General features: G+C 32.6%; 2 protein-coding genes across 3 annotated transcripts; one reads left to right on the top strand and one right to left on the bottom strand.

The window, feature by feature from the left end:
* The first annotated feature begins 1,926 nt into the window (after positions 1–1,926).
* On the top strand, positions 1,927–6,264 carry LOC147555196 (protein LONGIFOLIA 1-like). Its single transcript, XM_086661776.1, has 4 exons — positions 1,927–2,370; positions 2,461–3,954; positions 4,056–4,257; positions 5,469–6,264. Exons 1-4 carry the CDS (start codon positions 2,218–2,220, stop codon positions 6,056–6,058), a joined length of 2,439 nt encoding a protein of 812 aa, XP_086517902.1. The 5' UTR covers positions 1,927–2,217; the 3' UTR covers positions 6,059–6,264.
* A 3,022-nt stretch (positions 6,265–9,286) lies between these two features.
* LOC147555195 (putative histone H2A variant 1) lies at positions 9,287–11,431 on the bottom strand. 2 transcript variants are annotated; one of them, XM_086661777.1, is made up of 3 exons: positions 11,300–11,431; positions 11,004–11,127; positions 9,287–9,733 (listed from the first exon to the last, which is right to left on the bottom strand). In XM_086661777.1, exons 2-3 carry the CDS (start codon positions 11,112–11,114, stop codon positions 9,437–9,439), a joined length of 408 nt encoding a protein of 135 aa, XP_086517903.1. In that variant the 5' UTR covers positions 11,115–11,127; positions 11,300–11,431; the 3' UTR covers positions 9,287–9,436. The 2 variants fall into 2 exon arrangements, with proteins under 2 accessions (XP_086517903.1, XP_086517904.1); XM_086661778.1 differs by having other exon boundaries at positions 11,004–11,121; positions 11,300–11,412.
* Positions 11,432–20,577: the final 9,146 nt, after the last annotated feature.

The raw sequence follows: 20,577 nt of genomic DNA, 5'->3' as shown, positions 1-20,577 counted from the left end.
TCCGGTCGTATTTTCCAAGGTAACAAGGGGACCTATGTCAAAATCTTTAACTTGATTGAGATGGTCCCAAAAATCAGATGGTTAAGATTTTTATCTAATTCATTTTCCCTTTTAGCTACAGTTTCTAGTACAACAGTATTTGTTTGACCTAAATTGTTTTCTATAGACTAGTCCATTATCATATCATCTCGTACACTTGTAGGTACAGAAATATCTGATTATCACATAATATATTTTACTTGCTTTGCTGTCAAATTCTTATTGCTCAAACTTCTTTTCTTTGATGATCCCATTTATTGTGTACTAGCATGAGATACGTCACTTTCCAACCCATCACGGGACTACCACAAACCAAAATCTAGAAAAAGGGCTAAAGGGGACGGTGAAAATTGCTCTTTATCATCTTTCTCCCTCGACTCTCTCTCTCTCTCTTCGATCCTTTCTCTTCCTCTCCACGGAAAACCTCAAAATCTTCTTCTTATACACTAAAAAACAGCAAAAAGAATCGATATTCTTGCTTGCTTATGAAGATCTGACCTTGTTTATGAAGATCCAAGACCTAGGCTTCGAGTTTGAAGAGAGTTTGCTTTCGACTCAGGGTTTTCGAGTTTGCTTTCAATCTAAGATATGATATCTTCGGACTGACCAGTATTAGGTGCAAGCCCACATAAAGGCATGTGGGGCACGACCCCAACAAACCCAAATGTGGGCTCCCTTGAGCAATACCAACCTAAACCCCAAACACAGGTTGAAGGCACTCATTCAAACGACAGTTAAACCCCACATAGTCACTCACTAACTAGCAACCCACCTACTGCTTCTTTATAACCAAGTCTTTATTCACGTGGGTAATTACATACCAATATACGATGCCCCCAATTTTACAAATTCAGAGGGGCATCTGTTTTTACTTTATCAAAACTCAATTTCTCCAACAGTTTTTGCCTTTGAACTAGCCAAGTTCGATGTCTTGCTCTGGCAATCAGACTGGTCCAGTTTGAAAGGGGCACCTATTACTGTTAGAACTAGGGTTAAGAAGAAGAAGAAGAAGAGTTACAAATTTAGGATTCTGATGTTTCTCTTTGTATGGTCAAAGACCCAAGTCAAAGTGAATATAAGGAGTCCAGTTCAAAGCCAGCAACTCTTCTCTTATAGGCACCCACAGTGTCTCTGGAATAATAAAATAGATTAGCTAGTTAGTTAATCTAACAACTAATAAAACAGATTAGTTAGTTAGTTAATCTAACAACTAATCTTCTCTTTTCTGTTATAATAACAGATTGGCACTACTCTCTCTACTTAGTACATAAGTTGTGTAATAATAGTTTTTCATTAAACATTGTACTACTATTACAATCAAGATTGAAATAAAATAGAGTTGGAGATTTTCTTACAATTACTATTTGGAGTCAAAAATATTGAGTTGAGAAGTTTTATAAGGCCTCCCCAATTTTGTTAAAAGGCCTCCCCATGAATCATTTTACTTGGTAAATTATCGTTGAGGGGGGGGGGGGGGGGGTCTTTTAACAAAAATGAGGGAGCCGTATAAAATCTCCCTATTGAGTTTGGTCAATCTACTCCATAGAGCGCGAAGAGCAATTCATGAAGCCCCTTTAGCTGGACCCTCTATCAATCTCTCACTCGTGATCCTGTGTTTTATTATTTACTCATCTTAACTACCCACTCAATCTACACCGTTAGATCATCATCGTCCTTTTATAATAATGGCCCTAAATTCGGTACCAACGAAGACCGTGGTCCAGTCAAAGGGACTGGGGGTAGTTTAGGAATTTCAATAGTCAAGTCAAACTTCGTAAGTCGAGGAACTTGGATTTCTGACACGTAACCCATACCCACGGAAGTTCACCTGCCATCTGCACGAAAGCCTAACAGAGACAAAATTAAGCCCACTAACAATTAGGTTATAATCGTAATTTGACCTAGTAGGATATATTCATGATTGTTTAGAAAGACTAAGGAGAAATATGGGTAAGGATTTTTCTGTTTAACTTCTTCGTCTTTGGCTTTAAATGTACCCAAAAGCGGGAGAATAGGCGAAAGTTTTTTTAGACCTTTCACTAGGAGAGAGCGAGTAGAGAGAGAGAGAGAGAGAAGATGTGCAAGATTCAGTAAGTTAGAGAGAGAGAAAGATTGATACCGAGTGTGTGAGAGAGAGAGAGGAATCATTACCGGAGAGGAACAGATTTCTGTCTGAAAATGACGGCAAGTACTATTTCCGATCAGAAACTAGAGAAGGAAATACAGAAGCAGATGGGATGCATGACCGGTTTCTTTCAACTGTTTGATCGCCATCAGATTCTTACCGGAAAACGTATTTACGCAACTAAACGTCTCTCTGGTTCATCTCCGGTAAGATTTCAGTTTCATTTACAGTCTAATTTGATTATACTTCTTCTTCTTCTTGATCTGATAAAAAAAAATTTGACTCTTGAAATTCAGATAGCTGATTCAACGACTCAATCGGAGGTATCATCAGTTGCATCTCCAATGTATTCTAAAGAACTATTGCCGGAGTATCAACAAGTATCTCAACCGCGAATCTCATCTTCTGAGATTAAGAAACCACCACCGTCACCGGAGAATCGTTCTCCTGGTCAAGAAATATCAACTCCGGTTAGAATGCCTTTACCATTACCAGTTTTTGATACGAAAGAAAGTTTGAGAACTCCATGGAAGCTACGAGAAGCTCCGAGACTTTCTCTTGATAGTAGAGCAAGTTTTGATGGAAAAGGAAAATTGTATCCAAGAGAGATCCGAACAAATGCGGCAATTCTATCTTCCAATCGATGTCAAAGTTTTGCAGAATCATCGGATTCTGGTGAGAATGACAAACAGAGACGTTCACCTAGTGTTATTGCTAGACTTATGGGACTCGAAGCTTTGCCGGATTCCGGCAGGGAACCGATTAAGAAATCTGAGCTTAGAAGATCTTCGTCTGAGTCAAGAGTTTTAAAAGATTTTCAATATCGATTCATTGATTCTGAAATGTTGAATTCAGATAATGTAGTTTCAGAAGAAAATAGATTCAAATCTCAGTCGCCGGAATTAATGGAGTATTTGGTCAGAAAACCTAAATACGACCATCAACAGAAGCCTCATTCTTCTTCGCCATGGAATACTAATAACAACAACTCACAGTTTCATCAACAAAATCGTAAAATCTTTTATGATTCTCAAGATTTCTTTCCAGAGCCAAAACAAAATGGATCTATTTATGCAGAGATAGAAAGGAGACTGAAGATGAGAGGAATTGATGAACCAGAGAAAGATCTTGATACATTAAAACAGATCTTTGAAGCTCTCCAACTTAAAGGTCTTTTACATTCAAAGAAACAAGTTGGAAATCGGAATTTCGTTTTTGATAATAGAAGATTTAATCTTGATGATGATGAATCTCCAATTGTTATTATGAAACCATCAAGATCATCACAGTTTCTCAGAAGAACAGAACAAGAGTATTCATCTTCATCTCCAAATTCAACATTCAGATCCAGAACTGTAATTAAGAGAAACCTCATTGACTCATTACCACCAGTAGTAGGAAGATCAAAACCTAATCGTTTAGAAATAGAACGAAATAACATTCAGAAAGAGAAGAAATCAAGAAGTTTATTAAGATCATCATCAGATCCGAATGAAAGTTCAACTAGTAGAAGTCCAAGTTCATTAGCAAAAAGAAGATCATTAAGTATTGAAACTCAAAGGAGAGGAAATGATTCAATTGATCAAAGAAGAATTTCTCCAATTAATTCACCAAGAGTTAGTCCAAGATCAAGAGCTGGATCATCAGATCAAACACCAAACCAGTCTCCAAGAACAAGAAAATTAATGACTGATTTATCTCCTAGAGAGAGAATTTCAAGTCATTTAGATGATGATTCTTCTGCTATTTCTGAAAGTAGTATTAGCACTTCTTCACCTATTGAATCAGAGGTAACTTCAATTATACAATTTCTTTCACTTTTGATTAAAATTTTATTATTATTATTATTATTGAAATTTTGTTAATTCATTTCTATGATTTTGTTGTTTAGTTACAAGGGTCGAAAATGGGGGATTATAAAGAAGGAAGAAGTTTATTAGAAAGATGTGGTAAACTTCTTCATAGTATAGCTGAGATCACATCGGTCGAAACCGAGTTACAACCAAGTCCAGTTTCAGTACTTGATTCTTCATTCTACAAAGATGAATCTTCTCCTTCACCCATCATGAGAAGAAGATACATTGATTTCAAAGGTAAACAAAAAAATTCCAATTTTTTTTTTTCTTTGTGCTTTTTTAGCTTTTATTTCATTTCATCATACAAACATAACTAGAAATGCTATAGAAGTTGAAAATCTTGGCCTACCCTTAATAGGTATAGATGTGGAGGATGAGTGTTACCCATAATAGGTTTGATGATCTTAGTCTGATATTTCATGCTTAGTAATGTTGAGCACTATGGTGGGCTATTATGCTCGGACATCTAGGAGTTCTCGGTCCGAAGTGGCCATAGACGAAAATCTTGTCTAGCCGAAAATGGTCTCATATGGCCATGATGATGTATATGATCTTTCTCTCCAAACGATCGTTGTTTGTCGAAAATGGTTGACTCTCAAGACGAGAGAGTCATCTTCCTCTTTGGTTAAAAATTGGGGCTGCCTGAAAATGGTTACGACAAGCCAAGATGAACATCGTGGTTCGTCGAAAGAGTAATGCTAGAGAACAAAAAAGGCTAGGCAGATTCTAGCAAAACTATTATGTGGCTTGCTGCGATTCGTTGTTTAGTGAATCAGAATCATCGAAAACATGAATCACGACAAGCCAAATAGGATTTTTAACTCGAGTCTGTTTGGTTTTCCGATTCCCTTATTTTTCTTTTGATCTATATTATGCTAAGATGAGATTTTCTCTCCTTGTTTAATTTTTCGATATATAAGTAATTCGGTTCATGTTAGCAAATTTAGTCAAAAGTAGAAAAAAACGATATCTTTCTGTTGTAGTAGTACACAACATGAGTCACTTTCTAACAGGCAGCCATTAACACACTGACCGAAGCTGTTAGATAGATTAAAAGAACCTGCTCATATCCTTTTCAAACTTTAATACTTACTACTATATAGACAGACGTTAACGGATCTTGAATAGTAAATTGACAAAAATCTCCTGTTTTGTCTTCTTCAATTACCTGAAAACCACTGTGTCAATGTTGATTTTATAGAAAAACCCTAAACCCTAATGATAACGACTTCTACTAGCTCACTGATGATACTCTCTGATCATATCTTCCTCATTATCTATCACTGCATTTACTGTGTTTCTGATTCTCAATTTCTCATATTAGTAGTCAAATTGGAGTAGGGTTTATGTTTATTTTTCGAAAGGAAACCAAATATTTTCCCTTTTTTTTTTTTTTGCTGACTTTACTAATTTAATTTATTATTTTGTTTTGTTTTTAATATAATCAGAATCAGATCATCAATCAATGGATCTCGAAGAAGATACATCATGGAGTAGTCCTATGATATCACCAATCAGAATGAAATTCGAAGATTTTAGTAAATCAGAAGATTCCGACTTCGTATACATTTCGGAAATTCTTCGAGTTTCTGATTGTCTTTCAGAAGATACAAACGTGTTTTTGTTACTCGAGAAACAAAAGTACAATTGTAGTTCAAAAGTATCGAGAGTTCAGAGAAGACTTGTTTTCGATACGGTTACAGAAATTCTCGATCGGAAGAGACAATTACCGCCGTGGAAACTGTTTTCCTCTACCGGAAAACCTTGTTTTCGGCAAATATGGTCGGAATTTAAAAGAATTAGAGAAAGGGATTTAAATGAAGATTTGTTTGAAGTAATTTGTGGGGCATTGAAGAAAGATATGAGTGGTGATACTTTAAGTGGATGGGTTGAATCTCCGATTGAAACATCAGAAACGATTTTAGATATCGAACGGTTAATATTCAAAGATCTAATAGCTGAAACTATTTCAGATCTAGCAGTTTCCGCGGGAAAATGTTTAATTCCCGCCCCTCCTCGTAGGACGTTAGTCTTTTGAAGTTCAAAATTAAATTTGAGTTATTTTTTAGAGATTATTTTTCCCGCCTTTTTTCTCTTTTGTGTTTATTTTGGTTTTCTTTTTTAAAAAGTTGTGTTTGTTTGTGACTTGGGAAGAGATTTTGTTGTAAGTGATGTAAAGCAATTGTATTTGCTTGGTAGAATATATTTTAACGTGTTTAACTTCTAACTATTTCAAGGACAAAATTGTCTTTTGTCATTGCCTTTCCACTTCTGAAAATTAAATTCATTTCTTAGGTGAAAGATTAAAGATTTGACCAATGTAAGACTAAAACTGTGATAATTTTACATGGCTTGAGACAAAGATTGGAATCTAAATTGTAGGTACGATGTCTTTTGAATGTGGTAGTGGAACCTTAAGTAGGAGTAAATCGTGTGATGTCTGTTCAATTTAGATCTGAAATTCAAACACTGAAAAAATATTTGTAACACCTACAGTTTGAGATGATTCTTACAAGTCGAAAGTGCACTTAAACAATTCTTAGTTTCTTATACTATCCGACAAAGTATTATACTCACTTCACGATGACAGATAATAAGGATTCAAAAAAAAAAAAAAATTCAACAAAAAAAAGATTCAACAATTACTTGACCCAAACATATTAGTCAAGAAACATTATTCTTGTATTGGATAGTATTATTTGTGTTATTTTATATACTTTATTATTTTTGAGTAAAGTAAACTATGAATAGTGCTCTCATCAAAAAAAAAACTATGAATAGTGATGTGTATGAACATTGAAACCCAGAATATGTTTGCAGATGAAATAAATAAAGCAAATCTATTGGCTATTATCATGTGATCACGTGCACATAGTCCTATATCATGTGCTAAAAGCTATGCTGCAATGAGATGGATAGAGAGAGAGACAAAAAATCCTCTTAACCACATGACCTCATTATAAAAAATAATTAAGTTAATTAGGGTGCCTAATTATACTAATAGCTTTTTCTTAGCCAACTTTTTTACTTGTCTTCTTATTATCTTTTTGAATCAAACAAGTTTCATATCCTGGAAGGAAGCCTATTAAAATTTACCTACTATATTAATTTTTGATTAAATGAGAAAAGAAGAATCACTTTTTTAAGATTAGACAACCAAGAGTTCCAGTAGTCAAAAACAATGATTCTTTGCTTCAAAAAAAAAAAATACAAAATTCTAAACTTAAATTTTGCGAATGGGTATTTTATTACAAAGTTTAGCGTTAAGAAACTGTGAAAGTGGTACAATATGAAGTAAGGGGGGTAGTGGAGCGGGACTTTCACAGACTTTCATAGACAAAATGTCCCGTAGACATTTCAAGACATTTCGGACGAGTTATTATAGACAACATGTGTTCATAGACATTTTCAAGACATTGAGAGTTTGTAGACAAAATGTCTTTATAGACATTTCAAGACATTTGATCCATAGACAAAATGTCCTGGGGACATTTTAAGATCTTGAGTCCATTGACAAAATGTGTAATGCATAATTTGTGCTAATCAAAAATATATTTTTCGACTTTTGTAGACATCTGTGAATATTTGTGGACATTGATGGAAATTTGGTAGACATTTATTATTTTAATATTATTATTATTATTTAATCACATGAAATAATATATTAATACTAACATTTCAAAAATATATTTTTCGACTTTCGTAAACATCTGTGAATATTTGTGGACATTGATGGACATTTGGTAGATATTTATTATTTTAATATTATTATTATTTTTTAATTACATGAAATAATATATTTCTACTAACATTTCAAAAATATATTTTTCGACTTTCGTAGACATCTGTAAATATTGTGGACATTGATGGACATTTGGTAGACATTTACTATTTTAATATTATTATTATTGTTTAATCACATGAAATAATATGTTTATACTAACATTTCAAAAATATATTTTTCGACTTTCGTAGACATCTGTGAATATTTGTGGACATTGATGGACATTTGGTAGACATTTATTATTTTAATATTATTATTATTGTTTAATCACATGAAATAATATATTTATACTAACATTTCAAAAATATATTTTTCGACTTTCGTAAACATCTGTGAATATTTGTGGACATTGATGGACATTTGGTAGACATTTATTATTTTAATATTATTATTGTCGTTTGATCACATGATGGACTTCAAATGTCTCTTGTTTTTTGAAAGACATTTTGGCTTCCAAATTTGTCCCAAATCCTTCACAAATTCATCAAACTATGAAGTCCACCAAAGTCTGGGACATATTTTGTCTACAATCGAATGCCTCGGACTTTCATAGACTCTCAAATGTCTGGATTTGAATGCCTCAGACTTTCGTGGACTCTCAAATGTCTGGATTTGAATGCCTCAGACTTTCGTGGACTCTCAAATGTCTGGATTTGAATGCCTCAGACTTTCGCGGACTCTCAAGAGTCCGCGAAAGTCTTGCTCCACTACCCCCTCTAAGATTTATTGTCAAAAGTAATACAAGTTAAAGCTATTTGTTTTGAAAAATAGAACCCTAAAAATTTCATGTGATTCAAGTTATCTAATAGTCATTCAATTATTATTATCTCTTATTGTTGGGGTAGAGTTGTTAGAAAGCTTTACTCATATTTGTCATGTTTGTTTACCACTTCTCAACTTTGGGGTACCTTGTCTCTCTACTTCTCCTATCATTATTTTCTTGTTCCCCTTCAACAAGAAAGTTTTCATGGACCAAAATTAGCCCTAAATTGTCATTACCAAACCAAGCATGGGACCATTTCTATAGTCCTCTTTCTAAGGGTCTGAAAACTTATCCATATCATAGACCCCATCTCACATGCCATTGCCAATTTCCAATGACATTTCCTGCATTTTGTAGGGTACATTTTATTTCTCTTCTTGGAAGTAGTTCGAGACTCCTATCAACACCTTAACGATTCGACTTTTTATCAATGAGGGCCTTCAATCATATGTTCACGATAAGCTCGTTATGATAGGCCCACTTGCATTCAATTATTCTACCATTAATGTAACCTTTATGGGCCCTTCTTCAATTCCCATACTTTCAAACACTTCCAATGCTACAAAGGTCTGAGGTCGAAACATGACACTAATGGCTAAGTGCTTTAATGTTGAAGAAAACTACCAACAATCAAATTTACTTAACAATCACTTGTTCAACTAGAGAATCCAATCCGAGTTAGACTAGTGCCGAAAGAGAAAGAAGTGTTATATGAAGCATCCCCAAGAACATACTGATATTAAAACTAAACTATAGTCAATCTAACACCACCAACACACCTTAACAACTTACAAATACCAAAGTTCGAGTCAATCAAAGGAAGGTAAGAAAAGTAACAAAGTACAAAGCTCTTGCGCGAAACAAGTTTTTCATTCTTTAGTAGCCTTGTTAATGAGTGACTTGTGAATGTGAGGAATAACACCACCTCCTGCAATTGTTCCCTTGATCAAAGTGTCAAGTTCTTCATCTCCTCTAATGGCTAACTGAAGATGCCTTGGTGTAATTCGCTTCACTTTCAAGTCTTTGCTTGCGTTTCCTGCGAGTTCTAGTACTTCTGCTGTCAAGTATTCAAGAATAGCTGCTGCATATACTGCAGCTGTAGCTCCGACTCGCCCATGAGCTGCAATCCTTAATTTCAAATGACGATGAATTCGTCCAACAGGAAACTAGAATAACACAACAAAGAAAGTGAAATTTATTATTTTATTAGAAATAGAAGAAATAAACCTTCAAGTCTTCAATGAATATCTAGTTGTGTTATACTTCAATATCGTGATTTACATAAACCCATTTTCAGCAAATTGAATTAAACTTTCTAAATGTAGTCTTATAGTGGGCTCTTTACCCTCGCTCCATCGTTGATTGAATACTGATATTGGAAAATCAACTATTCTATTAAGAATGAAATGTTGGAGCAATGGTAGACATTAACGTTGCTGAAACTAACATGGGTATATCAAAGTCAGCAAAAACTAGCTCATGGTAATATCCAAATCAAAAGATATATATGTCTTGGGCAAACAAGAACTCAATTTAGAGTCCTCATATGCATATTTAGATCACATGTTAGCATCCACTAAGGACTTCTACTCGTGTGAAGGAGACAAGTGTTCTTAGTTTTGGGGCAAGAGGAATTTAGAATTCCTATAAAAGAGAATCCATTATGTAGTGAAATGAACCATGGCAAAAGTCAAGCGACATAAATCAGGAGATATCATAAGAGTGGCTTACGAAAAACAGGCATTTTTTTTCCTTAATAAAAAAGAATCGATTATGTAAATAACCGACGGCAAAAGTCAAGTGACATCAAACAAGAGTCATGAATACGACTCCGTTAAGATAAAGAACCATTTTCTTAGGAGGCTTACAAATCTCCTAAAGTGAGAGTTAGAATATTATTCAAATCTTCTAGAGCAATAAGTAAAGCAGGCTTTATTGCTCATTGATATAGGTTCTATCATAGATATTGAATAACAATCAAGACAGAAACGACTCAAATGTGTCTATATAGCAAAAGCTTGAAGCTTCAACATAAGCAATCTCGACACATCTCGAAAACAACTTGTAGGTTGATATTGAAACTAAACCAAACATTTATCTTCAATTATCTAACATGGTCGACCAAATTCCATAAAAGACCTCACTATAGTGTTACATGGACAAAATCAAGATGAGGGTACCCAATATATCAGAAATATCAAATAACGACGAATAAAATCAGGGGAAAAAACGAAGAGGTAAACGTTAATGTGCCCATTAAACGAAATTGTTTCAAAGTTAGGGATCTGACAAAATATTCACATACATTTACAGGTAATCAACTAATTAACTTGGTAGCAAATGAAAATTAGTATGATCTAAGGTGGATTAGGGTTTTTGTCTAGAAAACATAACTAGTAGTTATGGATGTGATTTGGGGAAGAAGATGAGAGTTACCTGAATACCAGCACGAGATGATCGAGAAACTGGTTTCTTCTTATCTTTGTCCTTGTTAGCAGCAGCTGTAGTCTTTGCTGCCAATAGTCCTTTTCCACCTTTTCCCGCCATTTTATCACTATTTCTTTCAGTAACAAGAACAGAGAAAGTTAGTTAAATACTTTGATTCGATGAAAAATCAAATACCCATGATAGAACTCAAATGCTTTATCATCAAAACCCTAGATTCAAGAACTCAAGAAAACAAAGAATCCGAGAAATAGACCAAGAGCAAGAGAAAGAGAGAGAGAGAAAACCTGGGTTTGGAAGCAAGAACCTCTGAATCGAAGAACTGAAACTGCTGAAGAAAGGAAAGATTTTAGAGAGAGAGAGAGAGTTGAGAATTCAAGAATTTAGGCGGGTTTCAATTGGATTTAGATCTAGTCAAACAAAGAAAGAGACATGAAAAAGGGCGGGAAATGAATTTTTGGAGGGAATATTTTCCCGTTCAAAATATTCGTTTTGGACATTACTGCCCTTTTCTCAATCTGTAATTACTACATCCACCCTTATACGGTCATAATTTCGATTAAATATTATAGGCGCCTCTTTAGCCAATTTCGTTTCTGATTTGTGATGGGAGGAGCCTAGAATTTCATTTGGGCATTTCAGTAGTGCCTATAAAACCTCAATTGCATCTTAAGAAACATTCAAGTGGTGATCTCAAATTTGACTCTAGGGCTGAATTGCCCGAGTCCAATTACAAAATGTTATTATCTGACTTGACTCGTCTAAATGTCTAATTCTGACTAATATTAGATTCCTTTGAGTCGCACAAGTTAGATTCAAACGGGACAAATTCATATTACAATAGTGAAACGTTTTATCTCGTTGAACCAAACCCTTCATAATCGGAAGAACAATTTGAGTCTCGTTCTGACGAAATTATTACCAAAAAAGGATTAAGCAGTTGATTGTTATGCTTGGAAAAAGAATAATTAATGTCATTTAGTTGAGTAATTAAATAATTAAGAACAAATCAAATCAAATAATGTTGTTAATTATGGAATCCATTGTCATCATGAATAATAAGCCCATTAGACCATGTTCCATCATTAGCCTATTAAAATCAGGTCCTACTTCCCTACTGATTGAATAACTCTTTTGGCAATTCAAAAGGGCCGGGCTGGACCAGCCCAAACTTATATTATGCTGGCTCACAACATCTCAAACACAATTATATTTTAATAAAGTCTACTTTACTAGTTCTATTTTTAGGATTTTGTGGACATTTTCTATCATGTCCCTTTTACTCTTTTAATGGGTTGAATATAAACAAATACATGGTCCAAGAGTGGTCCATTATTATCTATTATTGATGGTGGATTATCGTTACTTTCAGATGTAAATAGACATGCCAGAAGAACAAAAGAAAACGATAATTTGATAAAGAGATATATCAAATTGGTAATTAAACATATAGATGTTGTATCGAATTTTTGGCTAATCTGTTTTCTGTTGAAACGTTGTTTTGTTTGGTTGTTTTCTAAATATAAATTGTATAGTAAATTCTTATAATGTAGTATAGCTGGCACACCTTCAGCAAATTGCACTATTAGATCAGAAAAATATGTTTAACTAATTTAATTGTATTATTTTCAGTTAATTTTGGTTACTGAGTTTAAACTTATGAAGTAGTGTTACTTTTCCAGAATATCCATATATATCCGAAGAGATATGCCGTACATTAGATTGTTATAATTATTCGAAAATATAAAGTAAAAACAATTGTTTTAATGGGTTTTATATGTTATCCTTATTGATGCTATCTAGTTACCATTTACCTATCATTTCAAGTCTAACCTAATTACCACATAAGAAACTTAAAATATTATGTGGATAACAAATAAAAATGATAAAAAAAAAGGTGTTTTTGTATGTTGTATCCAAATAAAATATTATTCGTAATAGTCCAACAACAACAATTATTCAGCTGTCTCTTTCCTATATCTTTATGTCTATGTCTATCTTCCCATTGAGGTATAATTTCACATAGGATTTTATAAGTTTATATTTAATTGAAACTATTTAGATTTGTGATTTGTCTTTTTATTTAAGTTCATCTTTGTAAAGAAAAGCTCAAACATATTAATCTTTAGTTAAAATTGCAGCCATATTATATGAAAAACGTATAAATTGAGATACTATGTGAACCCAGAACCTATTTAGTTTCATATGTTTTTTTGTATTAATTTGTTTTGCCTATTACATCATGTTTGGATCAAATAAACGATAGAGTCAACCAGTTGTGAAAATAACAACTATTGGTTAGAACGACAAATAAGAGACCATAGGAAAAAGTATTTAATTTTGAAAAAAAATTATTTATTTACATTAGTCGCACACGAGGCGCACAAAAAGGCCTTTTATATAAAAGAAAATGTTTTGAAAATATTTAACAAATAAATGAAAGGGTTTTTTAAACTTACCCCTCATTGGTAATTGAGTTTACCCCCGTAATAACGAGTAATTGGGCTTACCCTTTAAATTTACTATTTTTGACAAAGACACGAACATTGTTGTTTGGCCTACGCGAAATAAATGTGACTATCAAGAGCAATTATCCTCCAATATGATTCCTCGTAATTATTCCACCTTACTTTATTGTTTGATTTGGTTGGTAATATGATTTGAAGAGATTGATTTTGTTTCTACATTATTTAATTTATGATTTTATTATAACATACCAAACACGTCCTTAGTAGTTTTGCCAAAAAAAATTGAACTCGACGTGGTAAGCTCAATTACTAATTATTGAAGCGGGTAAACTCAATTACTAAATATTGTTGAGGGGGTAAGTTCAAAAAATCCTAAATGAAACTAGTGATTTTTTTTTTTTTTTCAGATTAAACTCCAAGAGTCATTACATTTCAATGACATACATTATGAACATAATATGCAATATATGATGAATTTGGATAAGCACCATAACCGCTAATTAAGATATTTTTTTTCTTTTTGTTGAACATGCTCATGGATTAGTTATTTACAAAAAAAAATTTAAATGAAACGAGGAGGTAAAGGTGAATTAAACATTAATAGAATAACTTCTAAGTGGACCATTTCTCATGATTTTGACTCCACCATTTAAAGTTGTGGCAATATTAGATATATCCATACAAATGACACCAAGTGGTGGCTTAACAAAATTTACTTCTTCCCTTATTATTACTGTTAACCATTATCATCATCCCCATGAATCGTATTGAAAATGCTCTACCAAAGGATTTTATTATTATATGGATTACAAATAAATGACCACTACAAGTTATGCATAATTATCATAAAGCTATGATCAATAAACTAAGTTGAGAATTACCTTGTGTTTGTTTTCTTTTGACATGAACTTGGATTAGATTTGGATATTTAATATTTGATGTTACTTATAAGAAGGGATACTAGGATAAAATTCGTGTTCCAGAAAAGACATTTATCAAAAAAAATAAAAATGGTTGAAGGCCTTTCCATGAGCCTACTTTTATTAATCTTGAGGGGACACTTTTTTCCTTTTCTACTATAAATAGGAGATAAAATTATTTTATGAGCATACACCAAAAAATTATCTTCTGCTTTATATTTAATCATTAAATTTCATTAAAAAAAAATTTTATTATACTCTATCTTATATTTTCAATTATATAACTGCTAATTCGAGTTTGTCAAGATCATGTTATAAATATATTTGCACTACCAAACTATGACTAGACTGCTAAAATTTACCTAAATACCAAAAGAGATTATACAAGGAAATTAAATTTACAATATGAATTAGAAAATAGATTATAATATAATATTGAAAATTATAATCCATTTATCCCAAACAAAAATAGTCTCTTATCCCATGCTTCCAAGGAGACTTGGGCACACAAATTACACATGAATTGACATATTTTGGTCCCATGAATGGACATCATGACCCCCCATCTACCTCACATACAAGAGCAACAACAATGAGGGAGAAAGAAATTTTGGTCACATCATCTTTTCTTTTCTTACATTTATCAACTTCAACTGTATAACAAGACTTGATGGAAAAAGACTTCTACATTTTCTCTTTTCTTATAATACTATTTTTCACAAACCTTGTGATGCACTACATATGAACATATTACTTGTCACAAAACTTGTGATGGTGATGAATTCATTCTTGTAACAAGAATGTTGTTTCAATGAAAAAATGTGATCTTTGCCTACAATTTATGGAGTAAGCAATTACCATTTGTGAATGAAAGGTTGTTTTTAATTTTGTGGTTACTGATAATATATGTATTACATGATAGATAACTATCCGTGAGATACTTTTATAGCGAATTATTTTTTTTTCTGCACAATAAAATAGATCTTAATAACATACTCAATCTAAACGAAATAAATTAATTTTATATATTTAGTAGATATTGAAAGACATGTTTTACTTTACTTTCTTCTGATTGAGCAGAAATGTTGGCATCAAGATAAGTTTGTTTAGTTAAACTAATGAGATTAAGTTGTTACCTACTAAGTGAATATTATCATAATAACAAGATATAATTACTTGGCAATTTGAAAAACTTTGACAAATTTAACGACCATTCAAGAGAACGTATCTTTATTTAAAAAAAGTCAGTAGGAAAATATCTTTTTTTGAAAGTAAATATTTAAACTCTATTCCTCACAATAAATAGGCACTCGCTACACAAAAAATTGACTTCTTGATAAAACTTTCAATTAATAATAAAAAAATTTATGGATGTATTCAAACAATAAATAATCAAGTTATACTAATTACTTTCAACAAAAAAGAAAAAGAGTTATACTAATTCATCTTATCATGCATCTGAATATCAAAAAAATTAATCAATTATGTGAGCGTCGGTGGTAAGACTCTAATTGGAGTCGTTTGGTGAGGTGAGAATCCGTTTTGAAGTTGATTTCTAATTCTCAAATTGGTTTTTTATTCTCAAATTGGAGTCAGTCTCCGATTTGGGACATAGGGGTCGGTTTCAATGCTATATATAGGGGGTTTGAGTATTGGTAAAAAAACACTACAACTCAATACGACAATTCAATTGAGAGTAGAGATAGAGAGCAATTGTGAGAGAAATTTTATTCATTGTTTTTTAGCGGTGTTTAATTTCTCGGTCGTCGAAGATCTAGTATAAAAGGTTAATTTCTATACGGTACCATGTTGAGACGAACTTGCGGGTTGTGTGAGTCGTCTTCATCTATCCTTCAATAAAGTTTTCTTGTTCACCCGATGACGTAGGCTTTAAGTCGAACCTCATTACTTCTGTTTGCATATTTAGTTTTCGACTTAACTTTTCGATTAGTTTTCGTAGTCGGATCAATTTCTAAGATAGGTTCGATAGCTTCTGCGAATTTTTAGTACTAATAAATTCTTAAGAAGAAGATGAATTTTATAATTTTATATGATAAACATATCACTCAAAAAACCAAACCAAGATACCCACAAATGCTATATAGCAATATAGGCACACAAAGACATGGCCCATGGTTATGAACTTGTGACACCTCAAATGGATTAAAAACATATGCTTTGGGATGAGGGGTCTAATTAGGTAAAGATTATTGGAATCTCCATTTAATGTTAAGCAAATAAGTAGGGTATAATTCTAATTAAATTCTCAAAGTTTAAAACTTTTTCTCAAGTCAGATAAAGATAGAATCATATAAAAGTTTATTGAAGTCTCAAAAGCTGGGTAACAAGCCCATGTTCAAAAAGCTAAAAAGAGATTTACTTGATTGTTAAAGAGCCTCAATAATTTCAAGAGTACATCATTCACAAACAAATACATTAAAGTTTGTTTTGTCCCATTAATCTTTAAATAATTACTTTTATTTTCATAATATTTTATGAGATATGCTATTCAAATTGTAATCATGGATTAAGGAAAGGACTGTACTTCAATTTAGCTTAATTTAAGGGACTTCATAAAATTAAACCAGCTTTGGACTTATTTAAGTGACAAACTATTTGAGTGGATGATTGAAAAACACTTTTATTTAAGTAAGGATATTTAAAATAAGTTTATGTATTTACACAAACAGAGCCTAATAAGTCTCATGGTCTCTATAATGGGAATTTAGTATCATTCCATACCATTATAGTAAAGTACTAGTTTAGTTTATTTCTTAAACATGAAGTGTTCAATATTATTTTGGATGGGTTAACCCTTTATGTTTGCCATTTAGGAAACATTGAGTGAAAGTGATAAAACTATAATCATAGCTTAAAACAATGATCGAGCTATTAATTTCATAGTCAAGAAGAATCAATTTGTAATACGAAATAGGAAAACTATCGTTCACAACGCATAAAATTATGTCTTTGTTTATGTTTTATCATAATGAGATACATTCGAAACCCATTAAAAAGGATGAAAAATAAAAGAAATTGCGTGTAACATCAAGTAACGGGAAAAAAAATTCATTTGCTGTGACAATCTTCTATTTTTTAAGTTTTTTATTACAGTTTCTTTTCTTACCAATTCAAAGTACATTACAACAAAATAAAATAATATTTTAGATTTATTGTAGTACGCCAGTACATCGAAAAATGAGGGTTTCAACGAGCACCTATACGTAACTTTCTCATCTATTGTACTTGTATATATTTGTATTATCTAGTACACATTATTTTATTTATCATACACGAGTGCACATTTCCATTACACATTCTTAAGGTGACACTACTTTCATTAGAAATGGGAAGAGTTTATGAAACAAAAATGTATATGAAATGATGACTTGTCTCACTTTTATGTCTTCATGATTTGTGCGTGGTACACGTACGAACTCCTTGTATAATTAGTCTTTTGCAGTGATAGGTCTTGTTCCAATTACACAAGCACTAGTTGTGGGATCCATTGTCAATATTACCTATTCGGGTCGGATCGGGACGTCTAGAGTTGGCCCATAGGCCCATACACATAGCAATTTGAGTTCTTTGATTAGGTTTTTTTAATTCCTGGTGAGACTATTCGTTTAGGACATGGTTAAATTGCACTTGAGCGTCAGTACATCCACTCCGACATAACAAGATCCACGCTTGATGGCCTTTAGGGTAGTATTTATGGAGTATCAGTCTCGTGAAAGCAGTCTCATTGAAGTTATGAATATATTTCGTCAATGTGGTGTGTTCAAATCGATTGATACATGATGGTCACTTGTATTCGTCTAATCTTGTATTTAGAGGTTGAATTATAAATTTATCGTTAATTGAACTTATTTTCATTTCTCTCTCTTCTATGTTTCATCTCTCGTACTCCATCTTCTTCCGTCTTTGGTTCATTCTATTTTATGTTTTATCATTTAATACAGACCTTCCTCTTCAAAAAACACACATCCACGCATAAATGGAAACTCCAACTCTTGAGGATTGAAGATTATTTTTGATATTATTCATTCACAAAAAACAAATTTGAACTTCTTAACTCAAGATCGTAATGAAACTATACTTAATAGATAGTTTTATGAGTTTTTCCCCAGTGGTATTATTTCTACAAACTCTCGAAAATGATGCACTTTGCATAATTATGGAAGAAGGAATCGAGAAAGAAGTATCGACAAAGATTGAATTTATCACGGGACAACTTATGATGTCATATTGATCTGTTATGCGCCTCTCTATCTAGCATTGGATGGATTCGGATGAAGATTTCTTTGCCATCAAATACAATACTTCGGAAACAAATTACTCTAATTCTCTTAATAACAAGGAAGATATTGAAAATTTCAATATCTTGTTTTTGGACCAACAAATAATAGTTCACTTGGTAAATACATTTACTCCTAAATCTTGAAAGTCTTAGATTTCAATATCTTTTACAGCCAATTCCTAAAAGAAAAGAGAAAAGAAAATTCAAATTCTTATTTTTCTAACGTTACTCCTATTTACACTTTACTTTCCAAAAGAAAAAAAACGTACTCCTATTCACGAATCCCTAGACAATTGGATCATTTGAGAATCGTTTCTCGGAGATGTACGTAAATAACGTCAATAAATATTTGTCGTATTCTTGGATGGCAATTTCGAAAATAAGGACATTAATGGCACTTACTATCGTCATTTAGTACTCACGACGTGATAAGTATGATCGAAAGCAATTCCTCTTATGCTATCAACACGTGGCGAGATCGTAAAAGACAAGTACACATCGAACCTACTGGATCTGTCGGGCACCCGAATCACACGGCCTGTTTAGGTAGGGTGCCTCGTGCCCCGAAGCTAAAGCGAATGAATTCTTTTGTATACCGGAAGTACCCCTTAATTTACTTTTTGGACCCTATATTGAAAATGATTTGTCTCCACCGCCCTCCCAAGGCCTAACACTATCAACCACTTACACTATCAACCACTTGGACAACTAAGTATCGGCAAATGACAACTCTTAATCATGTTAATGATAGTAGATAAGCTTTCGTCTAGTATAGCTCCCATCAGATGTGATAAAATTATAAGATTGTCTATGGTTTTCTCGATAGGACTATAAAAATTAGTTGGATTGTTTGAACTATCAACTGAAGAAGTAGTTTTAGTTTTAATTTGTTGTTCAGTTTTATAAGTTAGACAAATCAAATTGCGTTCGACTTTCTTTCCTTAACCACAATAATTGTTGATCCTCTATTGAAAAATGATTTGTCTCCACATCCTTGCCAATTCAGTCGGCTTAGTGAATGTCAACACTATTAACTATTTGGACAACTAAGTATCGGCAGATGGCAACTCTTAATTATGTTAATGATAGTAAATAAGCTTTCGTCTAGTATAGCTCCTATCCAAATGTGATAAAATTATAAGATTGTCTGTGAGTTTGCTCGACACGACTATAAAAGTTAGTTGGACTGTTTGAACTATCAACAGAAGAAGTAATTTTATTTTTAGTTTGCTGTTCAGTTTTAGAAGCCAGACAAACCAAACTGCATTCGACTTTTTTTCCTTAACCGTAATAACTGTCGAGCCATAATGTCAATTAAAACCACCATTTTAAGAAGTGTTTTACCAAGAGAAAATATCTTTAAGAGATTGGTTACAACTTAAATCACCATTTTACATTAAAAGAGATTGATACAAAGTGGTATAACACATAAGCTATTATGTAAATTAACTTTGCAAGCTATTGAAACCCATCCATAAACAAAATCAAATTATATTTGACAAAGACCACACTCCTCAATTATCGATCTCATGATTTTAATGATCCTCCAAAGTCCAGAATGCTCTTACTTGTAATAAGTTGATGACTCGATGTGATACATATAGATTGGTTAGACGTCTTACAAAAGATAAATCGCGAAACAAATCTAGGCCGACCAAATCTTTCATAAACTGATTCTCAATCTAAATTTTCATAAACCTTTTGAAATAAAGTTATAAAATCACTTTAGCTCCCTATGCTCCTAAATTCCAACCTCAGTAAATATTTTTTGTAAGAAAGGTTATTTCAGTAATGTTGCTTAAAAAGGTGAAGCCTACAAACAAGATAACGTGACATCGTGACCCAACTGCTATCTTCGAACCACTTCGACACGAAGA

The sequence above is a fragment of the Eschscholzia californica genome, unplaced genomic scaffold, assembly GCF_041429995.1.
Source record: "Eschscholzia californica isolate CP2 unplaced genomic scaffold, dmEscCali1.0.p SCAF_2, whole genome shotgun sequence".
NCBI lineage: Eukaryota > Viridiplantae > Streptophyta > Magnoliopsida > Ranunculales > Papaveraceae > Eschscholzia > Eschscholzia californica.
The sequence above is the reverse complement of the archived record's forward strand: the minus strand, read 5'-3'. Positions and strand labels throughout refer to the sequence as shown.

Coding starts and splice junctions, on each gene's coding strand:
- LOC147555196 (XM_086661776.1), top strand. CDS start 2,218: ATGACGGCAAGTACTATTTCCGATCAGAAACTAGAGAAGGAAATACAG. Junction 3,955..4,055: donor CTTCACCTATTGAATCAGAG/GTAACTTCAATT, acceptor TTTGTTGTTTAG/TTACAAGGGTCGAAAATGGG. Junction 4,258..5,468: donor AAGATACATTGATTTCAAAG/GTAAACAAAAAA, acceptor TAATATAATCAG/AATCAGATCATCAATCAATG.
- LOC147555195 (XM_086661777.1), bottom strand. CDS start 11,114: ATGGCGGGAAAAGGTGGAAAAGGACTATTGGCAGCAAAGACTACAGCT. Junction 9,734..11,003: donor CATCTCGTGCTGGTATTCAG/GTAACTCTCATC, acceptor GTGTTATTCTAG/TTTCCTGTTGGACGAATTCA.